We start from the raw sequence: 17,736 nt of genomic DNA on the forward strand, positions 1-17,736 counted from the left end.
GGATACACAGAGGAGCAAGACATATCCTGCCCTTGAGGAGCTCACAGTCTAGTGGAAGAGACTGATACAACAAAATTATTACAAATACAGTGTGATAAGAGCTACGTAGCATAGGTTAAGTACAAAGTGCCAAGTCACCATTGAGGAGGGAGTATCTCGCTCTGCTTGGAGTAATCAGGGAAAGTGTCACAGATGAGGGAACATTTGAACTGGGCCTTAAAGGATGAATAGGAGTCTACTAAGTAGATAAGTGGCAGCAGGTAAGGAGATCCTTAGAGATGGAACAGTATGTTCAAAGGCACAGAAATATAGCAAAGTAAATTCCAGACAGAAGGGAGGTTGCTGGGCGTTGTGACTCTAGAAGTAGCAAGGGATTATACTGTAGAGGACCTTAACTGGTATGCTAAGACATTTGGATTGTGGTTAATGGGAATCATCACTTTAAGGAAAAGAAAGTAACATCAAATTTTTGTCTTAAATAACTCTAGGGCAGTGATAAGGAATTCAGCTAGAATCTGTTAGGAGTGGAAGAAAGGGAAGGGACATATTCAAGAGCTGTTCAGAGGGTAGATCAATTGGATTCAGGAGGTAAGGAGATTAGATATATAATGAATGGGAATGTCACTGAGAGAAGCAAGAGGAAAAACAGGTATTAGATGGAGTGGGAAAGGAGGCAAAAAATGAACTTGTCTGTGGATGTGTTGGATTTAAGGTACATAAGATACATCTAAGCCACAGGTATCCAGCAAGCAGTTAAGAGTCTGTTCATCAGCAAATATTTACAAGTACAAAAGCAAGGATGTTGTCCTTGCTTCAAGGAGTTCAGTCTAGTGGGAAATCTAAAACAGGCAAACAGATGATGATCACAGTGTAACAAGAAAAGTGCTGTGATAGGCAACAACAGGATTTTTGGGGGACTTGGGTAGGAGTGGAGTAGGGGAGCTGGTTAGAGAAACTGAGCTGAATCAGAATAGGAATCAGCTAAATGAAAAAGAAAGGGAAGGACATTCCAGAGACTAAGAACAGCATGTATGATGACACAGAAACATGAAACACTTCTAGAGAATGCAAGTAGCTCAGTGTGGCTGGAGGTTTTGATCATGATCCGTGTAATAGAGACAGTTTAAAGAAGTAGGTAAGGACCAAGTCATGAAGGGTCTGAAAATTTGGGGCAGACATTGAATGAGCATAGTATGATCATACCTGTATTTTGGAAAGGTTGCTCTGTGCCCCAAAAGAAAGATGGGCAAAAGCCATGAATTAACAGTTTACAAAAGAAATGCAAATGGCCAATAAATATATGAAAAATTAGCTTCCCTAAGAATCAAAGAAATGCAATAAAACAATGAAATACAATTTTTACCTATAAGATGGGCAAAGATTAAAATAAATGATAATGCCCAGTGTTGGAAAAGGCATGAGGAAAAAGACATTCTGAAATGACTGGTTGGTAATGTAAATTGAAAGGGGTAGGTGAGAGAGATACAGCAATTTATCATTATAAATCAGAAGCTTAAAACACGTGCATCCCCTTTGGCCCCCACATTCCATATCTAGGAAGTTATTCCATGGGAACAATAAAATACCTTCATCAAGATGTTTGTACAAGGATGTTTATCACAGCATTGTTTCTAATAGTGGGAAAATTGAAGACAGCTTAAATGTTCTAGTGAGACACTGTGAAATAAATCCTGTTACAGCCATACAGTGGAATACCATGCAGCTATTAAAATGATGCTATAGATGTATGTTTATTGACATGGAAAGATGTTCATTATAAACATTAGTGAAAAAGCAGATTCCTGAAGAGTATGTAGAGTATTCCAATTTTGTAAATAAAAAGAAAATGTTTAAGCATCAAAGTGAAGTGCATAGAAAAAAATTTAGAAGGTCATATACCAAAAGATCATCTCTGGGTGGTAGCGTTATTGGTGGTTTTTTTTTTTTCTTTTTTTCAGGTGTATATTCTTTTTTTTTAATTTATTTATTCATTTATTTAATTTTTGGCTGCATTGGGTCTTCGCTGGTGCACGCGGGCTTTCTCTAGTTGCAGTGAGCGGGGGCTACTCTTTGTTGTGGGATGCAGGCTTCTCATTGTGGTGGCTTCTCGTTGCAGAGCACAGGCTCTAGGCACGTGGGCTTCAGTAGTTGTGGCACACGGGCTTCAGTAGTTGTGGCTTGCGGGCTCTAGAGCACAGGCTCAGTAGCTGTGGCGCACGGGCTGAGTCGCTCCACGGCATGTGGGATCTTCCTGGACCAGGGCTCGAGCCCGTGTCCTCTGCATTGGCAGGCGGATTCTTAACGACTGTGCCACCAGGGAAGCCCCTTCTGGTGTATATTCTAATTTTTTTTTAACCAGTGAACGTGCATTACTTGTGGTTTTTTTTTTTAAGTAAAATTAAGAATAAACAAACAAACAAAAATAAACAGCACTCTGGCAGAAATGTGAAGAATTAATTGGGGGAGAGCAAGACTGGAGGCATGAAGACTGATTTCAGTGGTGCAGACGGCCAGGGATCACAAAGGACTAAGCCAAGGCAGGCAGAATAGGGCTGGAAAGGAGGGGGTAGAGACAAGATATATTGAAAAGGTAGAATCTTCAGGACTGTTGACTAATTGGATATGTAGATGAGTGAAGCTGTAAGTGGCAGACGAAACTATGAGGCTCTCAGAGCATTTATGGTCATGTAAGCTGGCAGTGTGTTGTTCAGGTGTAGGGGAGTTTCTTTCATTCAGATTCTTGCATATATGAAGTTGGCAAGTTGATGTTTTTGAATAGGATCATTTTTCTCTCAGGGACCTGTAGAACAGTCCAGAACCGTCATTTTAGTGTCCAGGGGAGGTGAGATGGGCTGATCCCTTGGTGGCACCAAAAACGGGACTGGTCAGCTAGAGGATGGTGTCCGAGCTTGAGAGATGACATGTTTCTCTTCTCAGTTATGGGAGCTATGAGGAGCCTGATCCCAAGTCGAACACCCAAGACACAAGCTTCAGCAGCATCGGTGGGTATGAGGTATCAGAGGAGGAAGAAGATGAGGAGGAGGAAGAGCAGCGCTCTGGGCCGAGCGTACTAAGCCAGGTCCACCTGTCAGAGGACGAGGAGGACAGTGAGGATTTCCACTCCATTGCTGGGGACAGTGACTTGGACTCTGATGAATGAGGCTTCCTTTGGGCCTCCTTGGTCAGCCTTCCCTGTTCTCTAGCCTAGGTGGTTCACCTTTCCCCCATTTGTTTATATTTGTACAGTGTCTGATCTTGAAATCACCAGATTAACTAATACCGTAGCCTTTAAAAATTAGTAAGTAAGTAAGTGATAAAAAATCACCTCTCCTGATCTTCCTGGGGCAGTGCCACCCTTTGATTTAAAATCAAGCAACCCCCTTCCCCCTACCACTAACAGAGAGTAATCTTCTTCTCCAGTGCCCCCTTTAACTCCATTTATTGCCCTTAGTATCATTCTTTCCTGGGGAAAGAAGAGAAATCATGAAAGAACTAATAACTTTATGTCCTCTTGATGTATTAGAAAATTTCCAAGCATGGTATCATCTCAGTTTTCTAATTTGCTGGCTGGAACAGGGACAGCCCCTCTGCTGGGACAGAGAATTGGATTCTGGTGGACTCTATGCCACACTAAAAGCATAAACCTCTTGGACAAACTGAACTGCCCATTATTTTATTATTTATTTGATTATACAATGCCTTGTTCCTAAATGGATTGGAGGCAAATAACTATAAATCTTTGAAACAGCCTATATGTCAGAAATATGTCGCCATGTAAATGTGTTCTGTCCCTCCCCCCCAGGGGAAATGGTAGGGAAATGGTAAGTTCCTTAGGGCAAAGACTGTGTCTTCTGTTTCTTTTCATGCTTAGGATATGGTTCTGTGAGAGTAGGTACTCAGCAAATGTTCCTAGAATCATAAAATCCTCAACAGATTCGTTACTGAGCATCTGCTCCATGGTAAGCATTTCCATCAAAACGTTGGGATGCAAAATTAAATAAGATGCATTCCTTTCACTGAACAATATCACCATCCAGTTGGGGGAGGGGGAGTGGAATTCAAGACATGTTAATAAATCATTACAGTACTGTGAGATAAGTGCAATTAAGAAGCTAGATCTAAAGTATAGGGGAAAATAGAAGAGTGATCATGTCTGAAAAAGTCAGGGAAGTCTTCCTAGAGGTAATTTTTAAGCTGATTGTTGAAGAATTAGTAGGAGCTTGCCAGATGGAAAAGTCCAGGCAGAGTGTAACATGAAGTGAAAAGGCCGAACTCCAGAAATGGCAGAGTGTGTTTCTAGTTTGTTTGTTTGTTTGTTTGTACCTGCCTTGTTCCAGAAAGGATTTAAGGTGGTTTATGTTCGAGTCCCTCAAATGCTGGAATGGCTAGAGATGAGACTGAAAGATGGATAGGAAGCATATCGTCAAAAGCTTTGAATTTGATGCTAACGCATGTGAATTCATATTATGACAAATGAGGCGCTCTAGTGGAGTGATATAATCAGATTTGTGTTTTAGAAATTTTCTGTATATGAAATGAAGAAAAATTGAACAATCATGTAACAAGTGTGATACCGTTTTTATAAATGACAAAACCCATGTGTGTGTATTTATATGTGTTTTTATATGTGTGTATATGCAAAGGAAAAGGTCTGAAAGGATATACACAAAACTGTTCACAGTGATAACCTCTGGGGAGTGGGATTGGAGGGGAGGGGGCTATGTGCTTGTGTGTATACTGGGTGGGGTATTGTGCTTTTATTTCTGTATTTGAATTTTTTACAAGAATGTATTATTTTTGTAATAAAAAAAATTTTTAAAATTCCAGCACTAGTGCGGAGAGTGGTTTGGAGGGGGGGCAAATCTAGTTCAAGTATGGGGTAGTGGAGCCTGAACTAGGGCTGTGGCATTAAGATGGCGAGGAGGGGGATGAATTTGAGAGCTGTTTAGGGGATAGACTCAACAGGACTTGATGACCAATTGGCATTTGGGAGTAGAGAAGGAAGAATGAAAGGTGGCTTCCAGAATTTTGGTTTAGCTTGATTGGATGGGTACATGGTATTCATTCATTCATTCAGCATTTATCGAGCCACCTGTTTTTATCAAGTAGTCTGCTAGATGCTGATACAGACGTTAAGATACAGTTTCTGATGGCAGGGCACTTAAGGTCTAGAATGAGTGGTAGACACATAAATATAAATAAGTTTAATAAGAAATGATCATTTCAATAAATATTTACAAAGTTTCATGGTGATAAGGAGTTACCAACTCTGCTTATGAAGTAAGGATAAGAAGCCTTCATAGAGGGGAACCCTTCAGATAGATCATGAAGAGTAGGGAGGACTTTGCCGGGGTCCTCCTGGCAGTATTCTAGGCAGAGGGAACAGAATGCTTAGGGGCATGAAAGTACATGGTCTGTTCATGGAACAACAAATAGTTCTGGATGGATGGAATATAGGAAACATATGTAGTGTAGTGATTACAAGGCTCAGGATCAAATGCTCATCTTAGATCACTGGCACAGTGTGAAAAATGGATGGGCTGGGGAGGGGTGATGCCAGATGAGAGATGATGGAGACTTAAACTGGCTGAGGCAATTGGCAGTAGGGGTGAAATGAAATTAAATTGGCTGAGGCATTGGCAGTAGGGGTGAAATGAGAGGTACCTCTTGGTGACTGATTGGATAATGGAAAGTTAAAAAGAAAAGTGGAATCTAGGTTTCTGACTTAGGTGATTGGGTAAATGGTGATGGCCACTCACTGAACAGATTGAGGGTGGAAGGTAGGAGAAATAGCTAAGTTCGCTTGGGAGCCTGTGTGTTTAAACTATGATAGGTAGAAAGCTTAGGATTTGTGCAAACTTGGGAGTAGGTGAAATCACACAGGAAGCCTGTGTAGAGTCAGAAGAGTATGGAGGGCAGAATGCTGGTATAGACCAATTTTTAGGGGTGGTCAGAAATAGAAGGAAAACTTGAAGAATGATATTTCTTAAACCAAGGAAGGAGTTTTAAAGGAAAAAAGAAAAATACTTAGCATATATACCACAGAACAGTAAAATAAAGCCTGAGAGCCTTTGGGTTTGGCAACTAGGAGGTCCCTGGTGACCTTAGCTAGCAAGAGAGTGAGAATAGAAGCCAGCCAAGCAGGAGGGTGAGGGACAGATGGAAGATGAGGAAGTGACAAGAGAGATCATAGACTACTCTTTCAAGAAGCTAGGCTGTGAGGAATAAAAGAGGGAGAGAGTCTTAAGATGGAAGAAAAATAGGGACTTCCCTGGCTGTCCAGTGGTTAAGACTCTGCGCCTCCACTGCAGGGGCCGCAGGTTTGATTCCTGGTCAGGGAATTAAGATCCTGCATGTGGCGCCTGTGCAGCGCAGCCAAAAGTTAAAAAAAAAAAAAGATGGAAGATAAATAAGTACGCTTATGTAGGCTTAAGGGAGAAAGCAATAGAGAAGGAGGGGTTGGAAAAAAGCAAGAGAAGATAATTGTTGGAAAGACCTCTGTGAAAACAGGAAGGAATGTTAGCATAGATAGCATTTTCTCTTATAGGAGAAGAGATTCTCCCCCCGCCCCCCAGACAAAGGAAGGACGGAGTTGGAGTTACAGATCGGCCTATAGATGAGGGAGATAGAAAGTTGGAGGAATTCACACTTCATAGCGTCAGTTTCCTCTGTGGAATAGGTAAAATCATCCTTGTGAGAAAAGTGAAAATGGGATGGGAGCTCGAATAAGTGTTGAACTGCTGAGAGAATGAAAAACGGGAAACCTGCTAAATGTCCATTAGTAGCAGAGAGGTTGAATTATGGTACGTCCAGTCAAAAAATATGCAACTGTTGAAAAAGAATGAGGAAAATCTATATGTGCTAATATGGAAAGATATTCTTGAAGAAGTAAGTCTTAGAATAGTAGGTGGCATTTAATTTCACTTGTTTAGGAGACAAAAGGAATGTAAATCCATATTTGCATATTCACAGAGAAGATTTGGCATGTTGCGCTTCAAACTGTTAACACCTCTAGGAGTGAGGTAGGGTTGGGGAGGGGCACATTCTTTTCACTGTAAACCCTTCTATTAATGTTGAAGTGTTTCTTGGTATTTTTTTTTTAATGGTCATGAGGGAAATGGGAGCTGGAGCTGACATGGGATCCATAAAAGGATTGTTATAGGTGTTCAATGCACAAATGTGGTTAAAGTCTGTTTATCTAAAATGGTACCGATTTACTTTATTGTGTGATTTTTTTCCAAAGGTCCTCAGCAACACAGCTGTCATGGTGTAGAAGCAGAAAAGGTAAAGCAGTTTGCATGTGACTATAAATAGTTAGGGATGGTTAGAGCATGGTGCATATGGAAGGGGCTGGCAAAAGCTGAAACTAGAATTAGCCAGGGTCCAGATCATGGAGAGCTCTATATGCTTTGCTAAAGAATCTGGACATAATCCTAAAGGCAGTAGGAATCTACTGAAGGATTTGGATCACTTTAGCTGCAATTTGGGCTATGGACTATAGGACTGGAGATGGTTGTGGCAGTCATTTAAGCAAGATATGAGTCAGTTGTGAAACAAGAACAGTGGGCAAAGATTTGAGAGAATTGAGGAGGTAGAATCTACAAGTGATTGATTAAATGTGGGGGATATTTCAGTCAGTTAGTCAAATGCTGATTGAGCCTGGTGGGTGCCAGGCATTATTCTTTGTGCTCTGAATACAGCAGTGAATAAAACATACCCCCTTCCCTCAGAGAGTTTAGGATCTAGTGGGGGAGGAAGACAAACGAGTGAATGAGAGTGAGAGAAGTACTCCGAAGACAAAACAAAGTGATGTGAGAGGGTATGGGGTGAGGGTTCTAACTTAATGGTCAAGGAAGACCTTGCTGAGTAGCTCTCATTGGCGTATAAATATGCATGTATTACTGTGATAAAACATTTTTTTTTAATTTGAAGGAACCACAAAAGGTACTTTAAAAGACTGGCCAGAGAAGTATGAGGAAAACGGATACAGTTTTTGGGGACGCCAAAGGAGAATTTCAGAGGATGGAATGGTCAGCAATGTCCAGTATTTGCAGAAAGGTTAGTCAGATAAGGACTGAAATATGTCATTTGGACTTGGCAGTTGGTGAGCCTAATGAAAATAGTTTCTTTGGAATGGTGGATGCAGAAACCAGATGGCAAGTGGGTTTAAGAATTGAATTGAATGTGAAGTAGAAACAGAGCTTGATTTGATTAAATAATAGCTGTCATTCACTGTGCCAGCCTCTCTGTGCAGAGAGCTCTTCTTACCTGACCTCATTTAATCCTGAACCATCTATGAGATCAATATTATTCCCATTTTACAAATGAGGAAACTTCCTCAGGAGCACCAAGGGTAGAAGAGATTAGCCTTGGCCTAGAGAAGGGCCATCTTTAAATTAAGACCAGAAAGATGGGTATTGGATATAGAGAAGCAGTAGGAAGGAAACCATGACTCTGGGCATTGTGGACCATGGTAAGGAGTTTTGTCTATATTCTAAAAGTAGTGGGAAATTTTTCAGTGGGAGTGGGGTTGGAGCCTGAGAAGGTAACCTCAGGATTGTGTTTCCAAAACACCGGTTCCATATCAGTGTAAAAATAGACAAATTTCTTCCTATTGGTAGTTTAATCTCCTTTGGCAATTCCAGGGTCTTCGGTATTATAGTGCAAATATTTGCCTAAATATAATAATCTGATTTGTTTCCCCCTGACTTTGAAGATAAACCACTGGTGTACTTGTACTGATTCCCAGGCCCCAGTTCAAACTTCTTGAGTCAGAATGTCTGGGGAAGACTGGTGGTGTGTATATTTTACAGATGGCCCAAGTGATTTTTTTTTTTTTTTGGCCACGCCACACAGCTTGTGGGATATTAGTTCCCCGAACAGGGATTGAACCCGTGCCCTTGGCAGTGAAAGTACGGAATCCTAACCATTGGACTGCCAGGGAATTCCCTCCAAGTGATTCTTATCTGAGAAGTTTGGGAAACCCTGATTCAGCAACATTCCCAAATTAATGCTATCCTCTGTATCAGCTGTTGTTGCCAAAATCTTAGCTCTCTGTGCACCAGTGCCAAACAGAAATATGGAGACAGAGTGATGGAGGAGAAAGAAAGAGTGGCTTGCTTTCTTTGCCAGGCAAAGGGGAACACAGTAGGCTAGCACCTCAAGAACTGTGCCCCCCTTCACTGGGGAATAGGGAGAAGTTGTATAGTCAGGGGTAGTGGTCAGAGGTATGTGATAAGGATCAAGGCAGTAACAGTCTTGCATTCTTCTTTCTTCTGCAGTTTCAAAAGGGTGGGGTTGCTGACAAGATTAGGGTGTGTGCAGGGTCTCCTACTAATTTCCTGAGCTTCTCTGGTCACTTTAATCTTGCCTCAGGTGGTTTTGTGGCTGCTCCTCCCTTGATTAGCAACTGTTCAGGTCTGCCCTTTGGAACTCAGGGAAGGTCATGGAGGCTGGAGTCTTGCTTACAAGAAATGGGGGACAAAAAGGCCTCCCGGCCCAGGAGCCCCAGAGGGCCCTGCTCAGCATTGGTCCCTCCCTTTTCTTTGATATTCCTCAATCTTGAGGAGAACAGATGTTGGACAAGAAAAGGGAACAATCGTTTTGGGTAGAGATGTTAGGCAGAGGAGCTCAGCTTTAGGGGGACTTGGTTTTCATCCCCACTTCAGCTGTATCTTTCCCCAAATCTTTTAGGGAACGGGGCGACAACAGCTTTAACTACTTCTTGCTGAGCTGGGGCGTATTCCTGCCTAAATTTGGGGGAATAGATAACGAATTAGAAATATTTGAGTTCCAAGTCCTGGATCCTGAGTCTTATGTGATTAAGATCTCAGTCCTTTGTTTTGCCATTTTGGTGTAGCAGACCCAGTTAGAAGTAAGAGGAGTGACAACTAGAACTTGAGTAGACAGAACAGATCTCATTTCCTTGGGAATTCAGGGGAGTAAGTCTGAAGCCCAGTCTGGAACCAGCACTTCAGAGAGACTTATTGTAGCCAGTTGTTTCCAAACCATTCCCTCTATGGGGAAAACCTATCAAGGCAATCCTGAAGACCCAGAAATAGGAAGCTGACCACATGTCTAGCAGTTAGAATTATTGAAAGAATCAGCATATGAATCTATAGGTAGAAGGTATGAGAAAGGATAAGAAAACAGAACTTTCATTCCACTTGTCGGAACAAATACTTAAAGTTTCCCAAAGGGTGAGATGTCTGCTTCGCAGGAGTCTGTGCTGGCTGTAGGCAGGCTTGGCTGGTCAATAGCTGATAATCTTCTTACTCTGGTATGATGTACCCACGGTTTTACTCTATCTAATTTTAGAGAGGTGTGAGTAGTAAGAAGAACGTCCTAAGATAAGATCCCTTTCATTTTTTTCTTCAGGCTGCTTCTGCTGCTCAGGTCATTGCTCTTTTTGATACTTCAGCAGCACCCCGTCTCCCCCTTTGAAGGGATGTAAGACAGCTTCCAGGTGAGAGGGAGATGAGCCAGGTCGAGGATCTCGGGCAAGCTGTCTACTTCTGATGTCGTCGTCTTCTCGCCCTGGTGTGCGTGTAGTTTCTCCTTTGTTGGATCATTGTTTTGAGGTGATTTTGAGGTCAGCCATCCTCTCTATGGGCCACTCCAGTGCAGGGGCCCTTTGTGAGTGGAAATTAATCGAAGAGTCAATTCCCTTCAGTTTCGCTGTGCATAAGCTAGTTAAGAGTACCTGAAAAGGGTCCTCCTGTCCATTATAACTTCTCCAGTATGCATAATGCCCTGGTTGCAGGTCATGGGGCATCTGATCTTCATCCAAAGAAATTACTGAGATAAGCTTCAGAAACAAGCTTAGAGTATCCTTTAATAATTCAATTAAGCTTTAAATTAATTTAACATAACAGCAAAGAACTATGTGAGGGATGAGACTTAGTAATTACAAATCATTAACAAAACTGGGATTTAAAAAAAAAAAAAAAAAAAAAAAGCTGGGGAGTTTGTCTCTGTGGCTCCGCGAGAGGAGTCTGTGAATAAAGACGCCGAAAATGCGAAGTGACTAGATGGGAGCCAAGACGTAAAACTAGCGAAGGAGAGAGAATGTGGCTTCATGAATAGGAATGCCTGCCAGATACCAGAACTGGAGGTGATGGATGAAGATCGGCATATTGAAGAAGTCTTGGATAAGTTTGTTAATTGTCATGAGCAAACATATGAAGAATTTCTGAGCACTTTCGCTCATCTTTCAAAAGATAATGTGACCAAAAGAGGAGCCTTTGGAACCAATTCTTCAGAAAACAATTTTCCTTCAGTAAAATTTACTCAGAGAAATGAACCAAACGATCACCATCTCAGCAATAAAGCCATCTTTCTTCGTACTTCATCACAGTGTTCAGAAGAGGAACAGATAGTGATGGATGAAGGCCAAAAAGTTGGCAGTTCCTTTCAAGGTGATCTGAATCAGGCAGGAAAGGTGAAGGTAGACAACTTCCTTGATTTAGAAGATTTGGACTTGGATGAAGACATTAAGCCCCAAACGAATTTGCTGCTGCTTCCAGGAGAGGTGGAGCAGGACATGAGCATGAGTGTTCCTTCTTACATTCCTTCTGTGGCCCAGCCTCTTACCTCTGGAGTGAAGCCAAGGCCCACTGGAAAAGGAGCAGACAAACAAAGATAGTCGGAGGTGAAGTTCGGCTGTTCTCACTTGATGAAGAATTTGATTATGATGCTGTGATTCTAACCCCCAAGTTCACTCCTGCAGAGATAGATGCCATCAAAGAGCAAAAGAAAAAGAGCACAGACTTAGAGAAACCCCGGGACTGATCCACCAAGACATCTTCGTGTTTATTTTTATCTTGTTCTTATTCGAGCAACATTAGCATAAAATATATACCTACTATAAAAAAAAAAAACTGGGATTGAACATTTATTGAAAAATCTTTTTCTCTCTAAAATTACCCTCTTTTCTACTAAATGTAACCAAATTAAGAATCAATGGATTGCAAAATAAGTGTGGTCTCAATAAACTTGGTTTGATGATTTATTATATAACTGTAATTGATCATATAGACTTTTTACTTGCTGAAACTTTTCTTTTTCTTTTTTTTTTTTTTTTTTTTTTGCGGTACGCAGGCCTCTCACTGTTGTGGCCTCTCCCCTTGCGGAGCCTGTGCTCCGACGTGCAGGCTCAGCAGCCATGGCTCACGGGCCTAGCCGCTCCGTGGTACGTGGGATCTTCCCGGACCGGGGCACGAACCCGTGTCCCCTGCATCAGCAGGCGGACTCTCAACCACTGCGCCACCAGGGAAGCCCTACTTGCTGAAACTCTTATAAGGAGTCTCAGACTGCACTTTTAAAGGACCTCTCAGGGCTAGGAAAGTCACGCCAAGGGCTTATCACAGATTTTTGCCTAACAGATGTAGGTGAATTTCTCCCTTTTTGAGGTCTCCAAAATACCTTGGGATTTCTGTAACCACTAGTGAGGTAGCCTTCCTAATTTATCTGATAAAGCTGCAGGGAACCTAAGAGTTTCCAATCTCTGGAGGGAGCAGATAGAGAGATAAGATAAATGTTTCAATTCTGTTTACAAAAAAGTATAATTTACCAAATTTCTGTAAGTTACAGTGAATTTGAGGGGAAGGTTTCCTTATACCTGGAAAACACAGATTTAAACCGGTAATTTTTTCAGATAGAAACCATAAAAATAACCATATTCGCCAGTTCACTCCATCCTATATAACTAACCCTTTTTTGGTTAACAGCTTTATGAGGCCATCAGGTTTTTCATTAGAATTCTTCAATTTCTTACCCAGTTCATCATTATGGTCTGAAAGTCAGAAACTTGTATATATCCAAAAGTCCTTTCTATAAATCTTGAAGGGGAAGCATTTTTTGCAAAGGCATTAGATTGAAACCGTAAGTGTCTATAATGACAAAAGACTTAAGGCACGTTTGTTAAAGAACCTCCATACTGTTCTCCATAGTGGCTGTATCAAATTACATTCCCACCAGCAGTGCAAGAGTGTTCCCTGTTCTCCACACCCTCTCCAGCATTTGTTTCTAGATTTTTTGACGTTGGCCATTCTGACCGGTGTGAGATGATATCTCATTGTAGTTTTGATTTGGGCACATACCCTGAGAAAACCATAATTCAAAAAGAGTCATGTACCAAAATGTTTATTGCAGCGCTATTTACAATAGCCAGGAGATGGAAGCAACCTAAGTGTCCATCATCGGATGAAAGGATAAAGAAGATGTGGCACATATATACAATGGAATATTACTCAGCCATAAAAAGAAACGAAATTGAGTTATTTGTAGTGAGGTGGATGGACCTAGAGTCTGTCATACAGAGTGAAGTAAGTCAGAAAGAGAAAAACAAATACCGTATGCTAACACATATATATGGAATCTAAGAAAAAAAAAGTCATGAAGAGCCTAGGGGTAAGACAGGAATAAAGACACAGACCCACTAGAGAATGGACTTGAGGATATGGGGAGGGGGAAGGGTAAGCTGTGACAAAGTGAGAGAGTGACATGGACATATATACACTACCAAACGTAAAATAGATAGCTAGTGGGAAGCAGCCACGTAGCACAGGGAGATCAGCTGGGTGCTTTGTGACCACCTCGAGGGGTGGGATAGGGAGGGTGGGAGGGAGGGAGACGCAAGAGGGCAGAGATATGGGAACATACGTGTATATGTATAACTGATTCACTTTGTTATAAAGCAGAAACTAACACACCATTGTAAAGCAATTATACTCCAATAAAGATGTTTAAAAAAAAAAAAAAAAAAGGCCATGGGAGCCCCGGAGGAAGATGGCGGAAGAGTAAGACGCGGAGATCACCTTCCTCCCCACAGATACATCAGAAATTCAACAACACGTGGAACAACTCCTACAGAACACCTACTGAACGCTGACAGAAGACCTCAAACCCCCCAAAAGGCAAGAAACTCCCCACATACCTGGGTAGGGCAAAAGAAAAAAAGAATAAACAGAGACAATAGGATAGGGACGGGACCTGCACCGGTGGGAGGGAGCCGTGAAGGAGGAAAGGTTTCCACACACTACAAGCCCTTTCGCGGGCGGAGACTGCAGGTGGCGGAGGGGGAAAGCTTCGGAGTAGCGGAGGAGAGCACAGCAACAGGGGTGTGGAGGGCAAAGCGGAGAGATTCCGGCACAGAGGATCGGTGCCCTCAGGCACACACCAGCCCGAAAGGCTTGTCTGCTTGGCCGCCGGGGCGGGCGGGGCTGGGAGCTGAGGCTCGGGTATCGGCTTTCAGTCGGAGCGCAGGGAGAGGACTGGGGCTGGCGGCAGGAAGAGAGCCTGAAGGGGTTAGTGCAGCACGGCTAGCCCGGAGGGAGTCCGGGGAAAGGGTCTGGAGCTGCCGAAGAGGCAAGAGGCTTTTTTCCCTTTTGTTTCCTGGTGCGCGAGGAGAGGGCATTAAGAGGGCTACTTGGGGAAGCGCCGGAGACAGGCTAAAGGCGCGGACCCCGGAGACGGGCGTGGGACGCTGGGGCTGCAGCTGCCTCCGCCGCTGCGGGGCCTGTGTGCAAGCGCGGGTCACTGTCCGCCCCGCCTTCCGGGGGGCCTGTGCACCCCGCCACTGCCGGGGTCCCGGGACCCGGGGACGGTTTTCCCAGGAAAGCGCACGGAGCGCCTCGGTCTGGTGCAACGTCACGCCGGCCTCTGCCGCCGCAGGCCCGCCCCACACTGCGCGCCCCTCCCTCCCCTCTGCCTGAGTGAGCCAGAGCCCCCGAATCAGCGGCTCCTTTAAACCCGTCCTGTCTGAGCGAAGAACGGACGCCCTCCGGCGACCTACGCGCAGAGGCGGGGCCAGGTCCAAGGCTGAGACCCGGGAGCTGTGAGAGCAGAGACAGGGAAATCTCTCTGTGCAGCCTCAGAGACAGCGGATTAAAGCTCCACGGTCCATTTGATGTGCCCTGCGTCTGTGGAGTGCATAAATGGACAGCGAATCATCCCAAATTGAGGAAGTGGACTTTGAGGACAAGATTTAAGACTTTCCCCCCTTTTCCTCTTTTTACAACGAATTATCCCAAATTAAGGAGGTGGACTTAGACAGCAAGATTTCAGACTTCTCGCCCTTTTCCTCTTTTTACAACGAATTATCCCAAATTGAGGAGGTGGACTTGGAGAGCAAGATTTTTGATTTTTCCCCCTGCTCTCTTTTAGTGAATGTGTATGTGTAATCTTCTGTGTAAGATTCTCTCTGTATAGCTTTGCTTCCACCATATGTCCCAGGGTTCTATCTGTCCGTTTTTTTTTTCAATAATTACTTTTTAATTTTAATAACGCTACTATATTTCATACTTTATTCTATTTTACTTTACCTGCTCTTTCTTTTTTTTCCTACCTTCCCTTCCTCCCTCCCTCCCTCCGCTCCTCCTTTCCTTCTTTCTTTTTCTTTCCTCCCTCCCTCCCTCCCACCCTTCTTCTTCCCACTTTCTTTTTCTTTCCTTCCTCCCTCCCTCCCTCCTGTCTTTCTTTCTTTCGTTCGTTCCTCCCTCCCTCCCTCCCTTCTTCCATTCACTCTTCCTTTTGCTTTCATTCCTCCCTCCCTCCTTTCTTTCTTTCCATCCTTCCTCCCTCCCTCCCTCCTGTCTCTCTTTCTTCCTTCCTTCCTTCCCTTCTTCCTTTCTTTCCCCCTCTCTTTCTTTCTTCGACTAATTCTTTCTTTCTACTTTTTTTCCCTGTTATTCTGAGCCGGGTGGATGAGAGGCTCTTGGTGCTGCAGCCAGGAGTCAGTGCTGTGCCTCTGAAGTGGGAGAGCCAACTTCAGGACACGGGTCCACAAGAGACCTCCCAGCTCCACATAATATCAAGCAGCGAAAATCTCCCAGAGATCTCCATCTCAACACCAGCACCCAGCTTCAGTCAACGACCAGCAAGCTACAGTGCTGGTCACCCTATGCCAAGCAACTAGAAAGGCAGGAACACAACCCCACCCATTAGCAGAGAAGCTACCTAAAAACGTAAGGCCACAGGCACACCAAAACACACCACCAGACGTGGACCCATCCACCAGAAAGACAAGATCGAGCCTCAACCACCGGAACACAGGCATTAGTCCCCCCCACCAGGAAGCCTACACAACCTACTGAAACATCCTTAGCCACTGGGGACAGACACCAAAAACAACGGGAACTACGAATCTGCAGCCTGCAAAAAGGAGACCCCAAACACAGTAACATAAGCAAAATGAGAAGACAGAAAAACAGCAGGTGAAGGAGCAAGATAAAAATCTACCAGACCTAACAAATGAAGAGGTAATAGGCAGTCTACCTGAAAAAGAATTCAGAATAATGATAGTAAAGCTGATCCAAGATTCTATTTCCAAGATCCAAAATCTTGGAAATAGAATAGACAAAATGCAAGAAACAGTTAACAAGGACCTAGAAGAACTAAAGGTGAATCAAGCATCAATTAAAAACACAATAAATGAAATGAAGAATACTCTAGATGGGATCAATAGCAGAATAACTGAGGCAGAAGAACGGATAAGTGAGGTGGAAGATAAAATAGTGGAAATAAGTGATGCAGAGCAAAATAAAGAAAAAAGAATGAAAAGAACAGAGGACAGTCTCAGAGACCTCTGGGACAACATTAAACGCACCAACATTCGAATTATAGGGCTTCCAGAAGAAGAAGAGAAAAAGAAAGGGACTGAGAAAATATTTGAAGAGATTATAGTTGAAAACTTCCCTAATATGGGAAAGGAAATAGTTAATCAAGTCCAGGAGGTACAGAGAGTCCCATACAGAATAAATCCAAGGAGAAATATGCCAAGACACATATTAATCAAACTGTCAAAAATTAAACACAAAGAAATCATATTAAAAGCAGCAAGGGAAAAGCAACAAATAACACACAAGGGAATCCCCATCAGGATAACAGCTGATCTCTCAGCAGAAACTCTACAAGCCAGAAGGGAGTGGCAGGACATAACTAAAGTGATGAAGGAGAGAAACCTGCAACCAAGATTACTCTACCCAGCAAGGATCTCATTCAGATTTGATGGAGAAATTAAAACGTTTACAGACAAGCAAAAGCTGAGAGAGTTCAGCACCACCAAACCAGCTTTACAACAAATGCTAAAGGAACTTCTCTAGGCAAGAAACACAACAGAAGGAATGTACCTACAATAACGAACCCAAAGCAATTAAGGAAATGGGAATAGGAACATACATATCAATAATTACCTTAAATGTAAATGGACTAAATGCTCCCACCAAAAGACACAGAGTGGCTGAATGGATACAAAAACAAGACCCATATATATGCTGTCTACAAGAGACCCACTTCAGACCTAGAGACACATACAGATTGAAAGTAAGGGGATGGAAAAAGATATTCCATGCAAATGGAAATCAAAAGAAAGCTGGAGTAGCAATTCTTAGACAAAATAGACTTTAAAATAAAGACTATTAGAAGAGACAAAGAAGGACACTACATAATGATAAAGGGATCGATCCAAGAAGAAGATATAACAATTGTAAATATTTATGCACCCAACATAGGAGCACCTCAATACATAAGGCAAATACTAACAGCCATAAAAGGGGAAATCGACAGTAACACAATCATAGTAGGGGACTTTAACACCCCACTTTCACCAATGGACAGATCATCCAAAATGAAATGAAATAAGGAAACACAAGCTTTAAATGATACATTAAACAAGATGGACTTAGTTGATATTTATAGGACATTCCATCCAAAAACAACAGAATACACATTTTTCTC

The 17,736-nt window shown here is 42.8% G+C and overlaps 2 protein-coding genes across 4 annotated transcripts in view; both read left to right on the plus strand.

The window, feature by feature from the left end:
- TAF1 (TATA-box binding protein associated factor 1) overlaps positions 1-3,160 on the plus strand; it is a gene marked incomplete at both ends in the record, with an annotated part of 77,547 nt that extends 74,387 nt beyond the window's left edge. For all 3 annotated transcript variants that reach the window (XM_079726994.1, XM_079726995.1, XM_079726996.1), the window contains one exon: positions 2,938-3,160. In XM_079726994.1, the coding sequence (XP_079583120.1) occupies positions 2,938-3,160 (223 nt within the window). The remainder of the gene's footprint in view (positions 1-2,937) is intronic.
- Positions 3,161-11,077: 7,917 nt separating this feature from the next.
- Positions 11,078-11,644, plus strand: LOC307069700 (intraflagellar transport-associated protein-like; the record flags this gene model as incomplete). Its single annotated transcript, XM_079728051.1, has 1 exon — positions 11,078-11,644. The coding sequence occupies one exon, from the start codon at positions 11,078-11,080 to the stop codon at positions 11,642-11,644; it is 567 nt and encodes a 188-aa protein (XP_079584177.1).
- Positions 11,645-17,736: the final 6,092 nt, after the last annotated feature.

This window comes from Hyperoodon ampullatus, assembly GCF_949752795.1.
Source record: "Hyperoodon ampullatus genome assembly, chromosome: X".
NCBI classification, from domain to species: Eukaryota; Metazoa; Chordata; class Mammalia; order Artiodactyla; family Ziphiidae; genus Hyperoodon; species Hyperoodon ampullatus.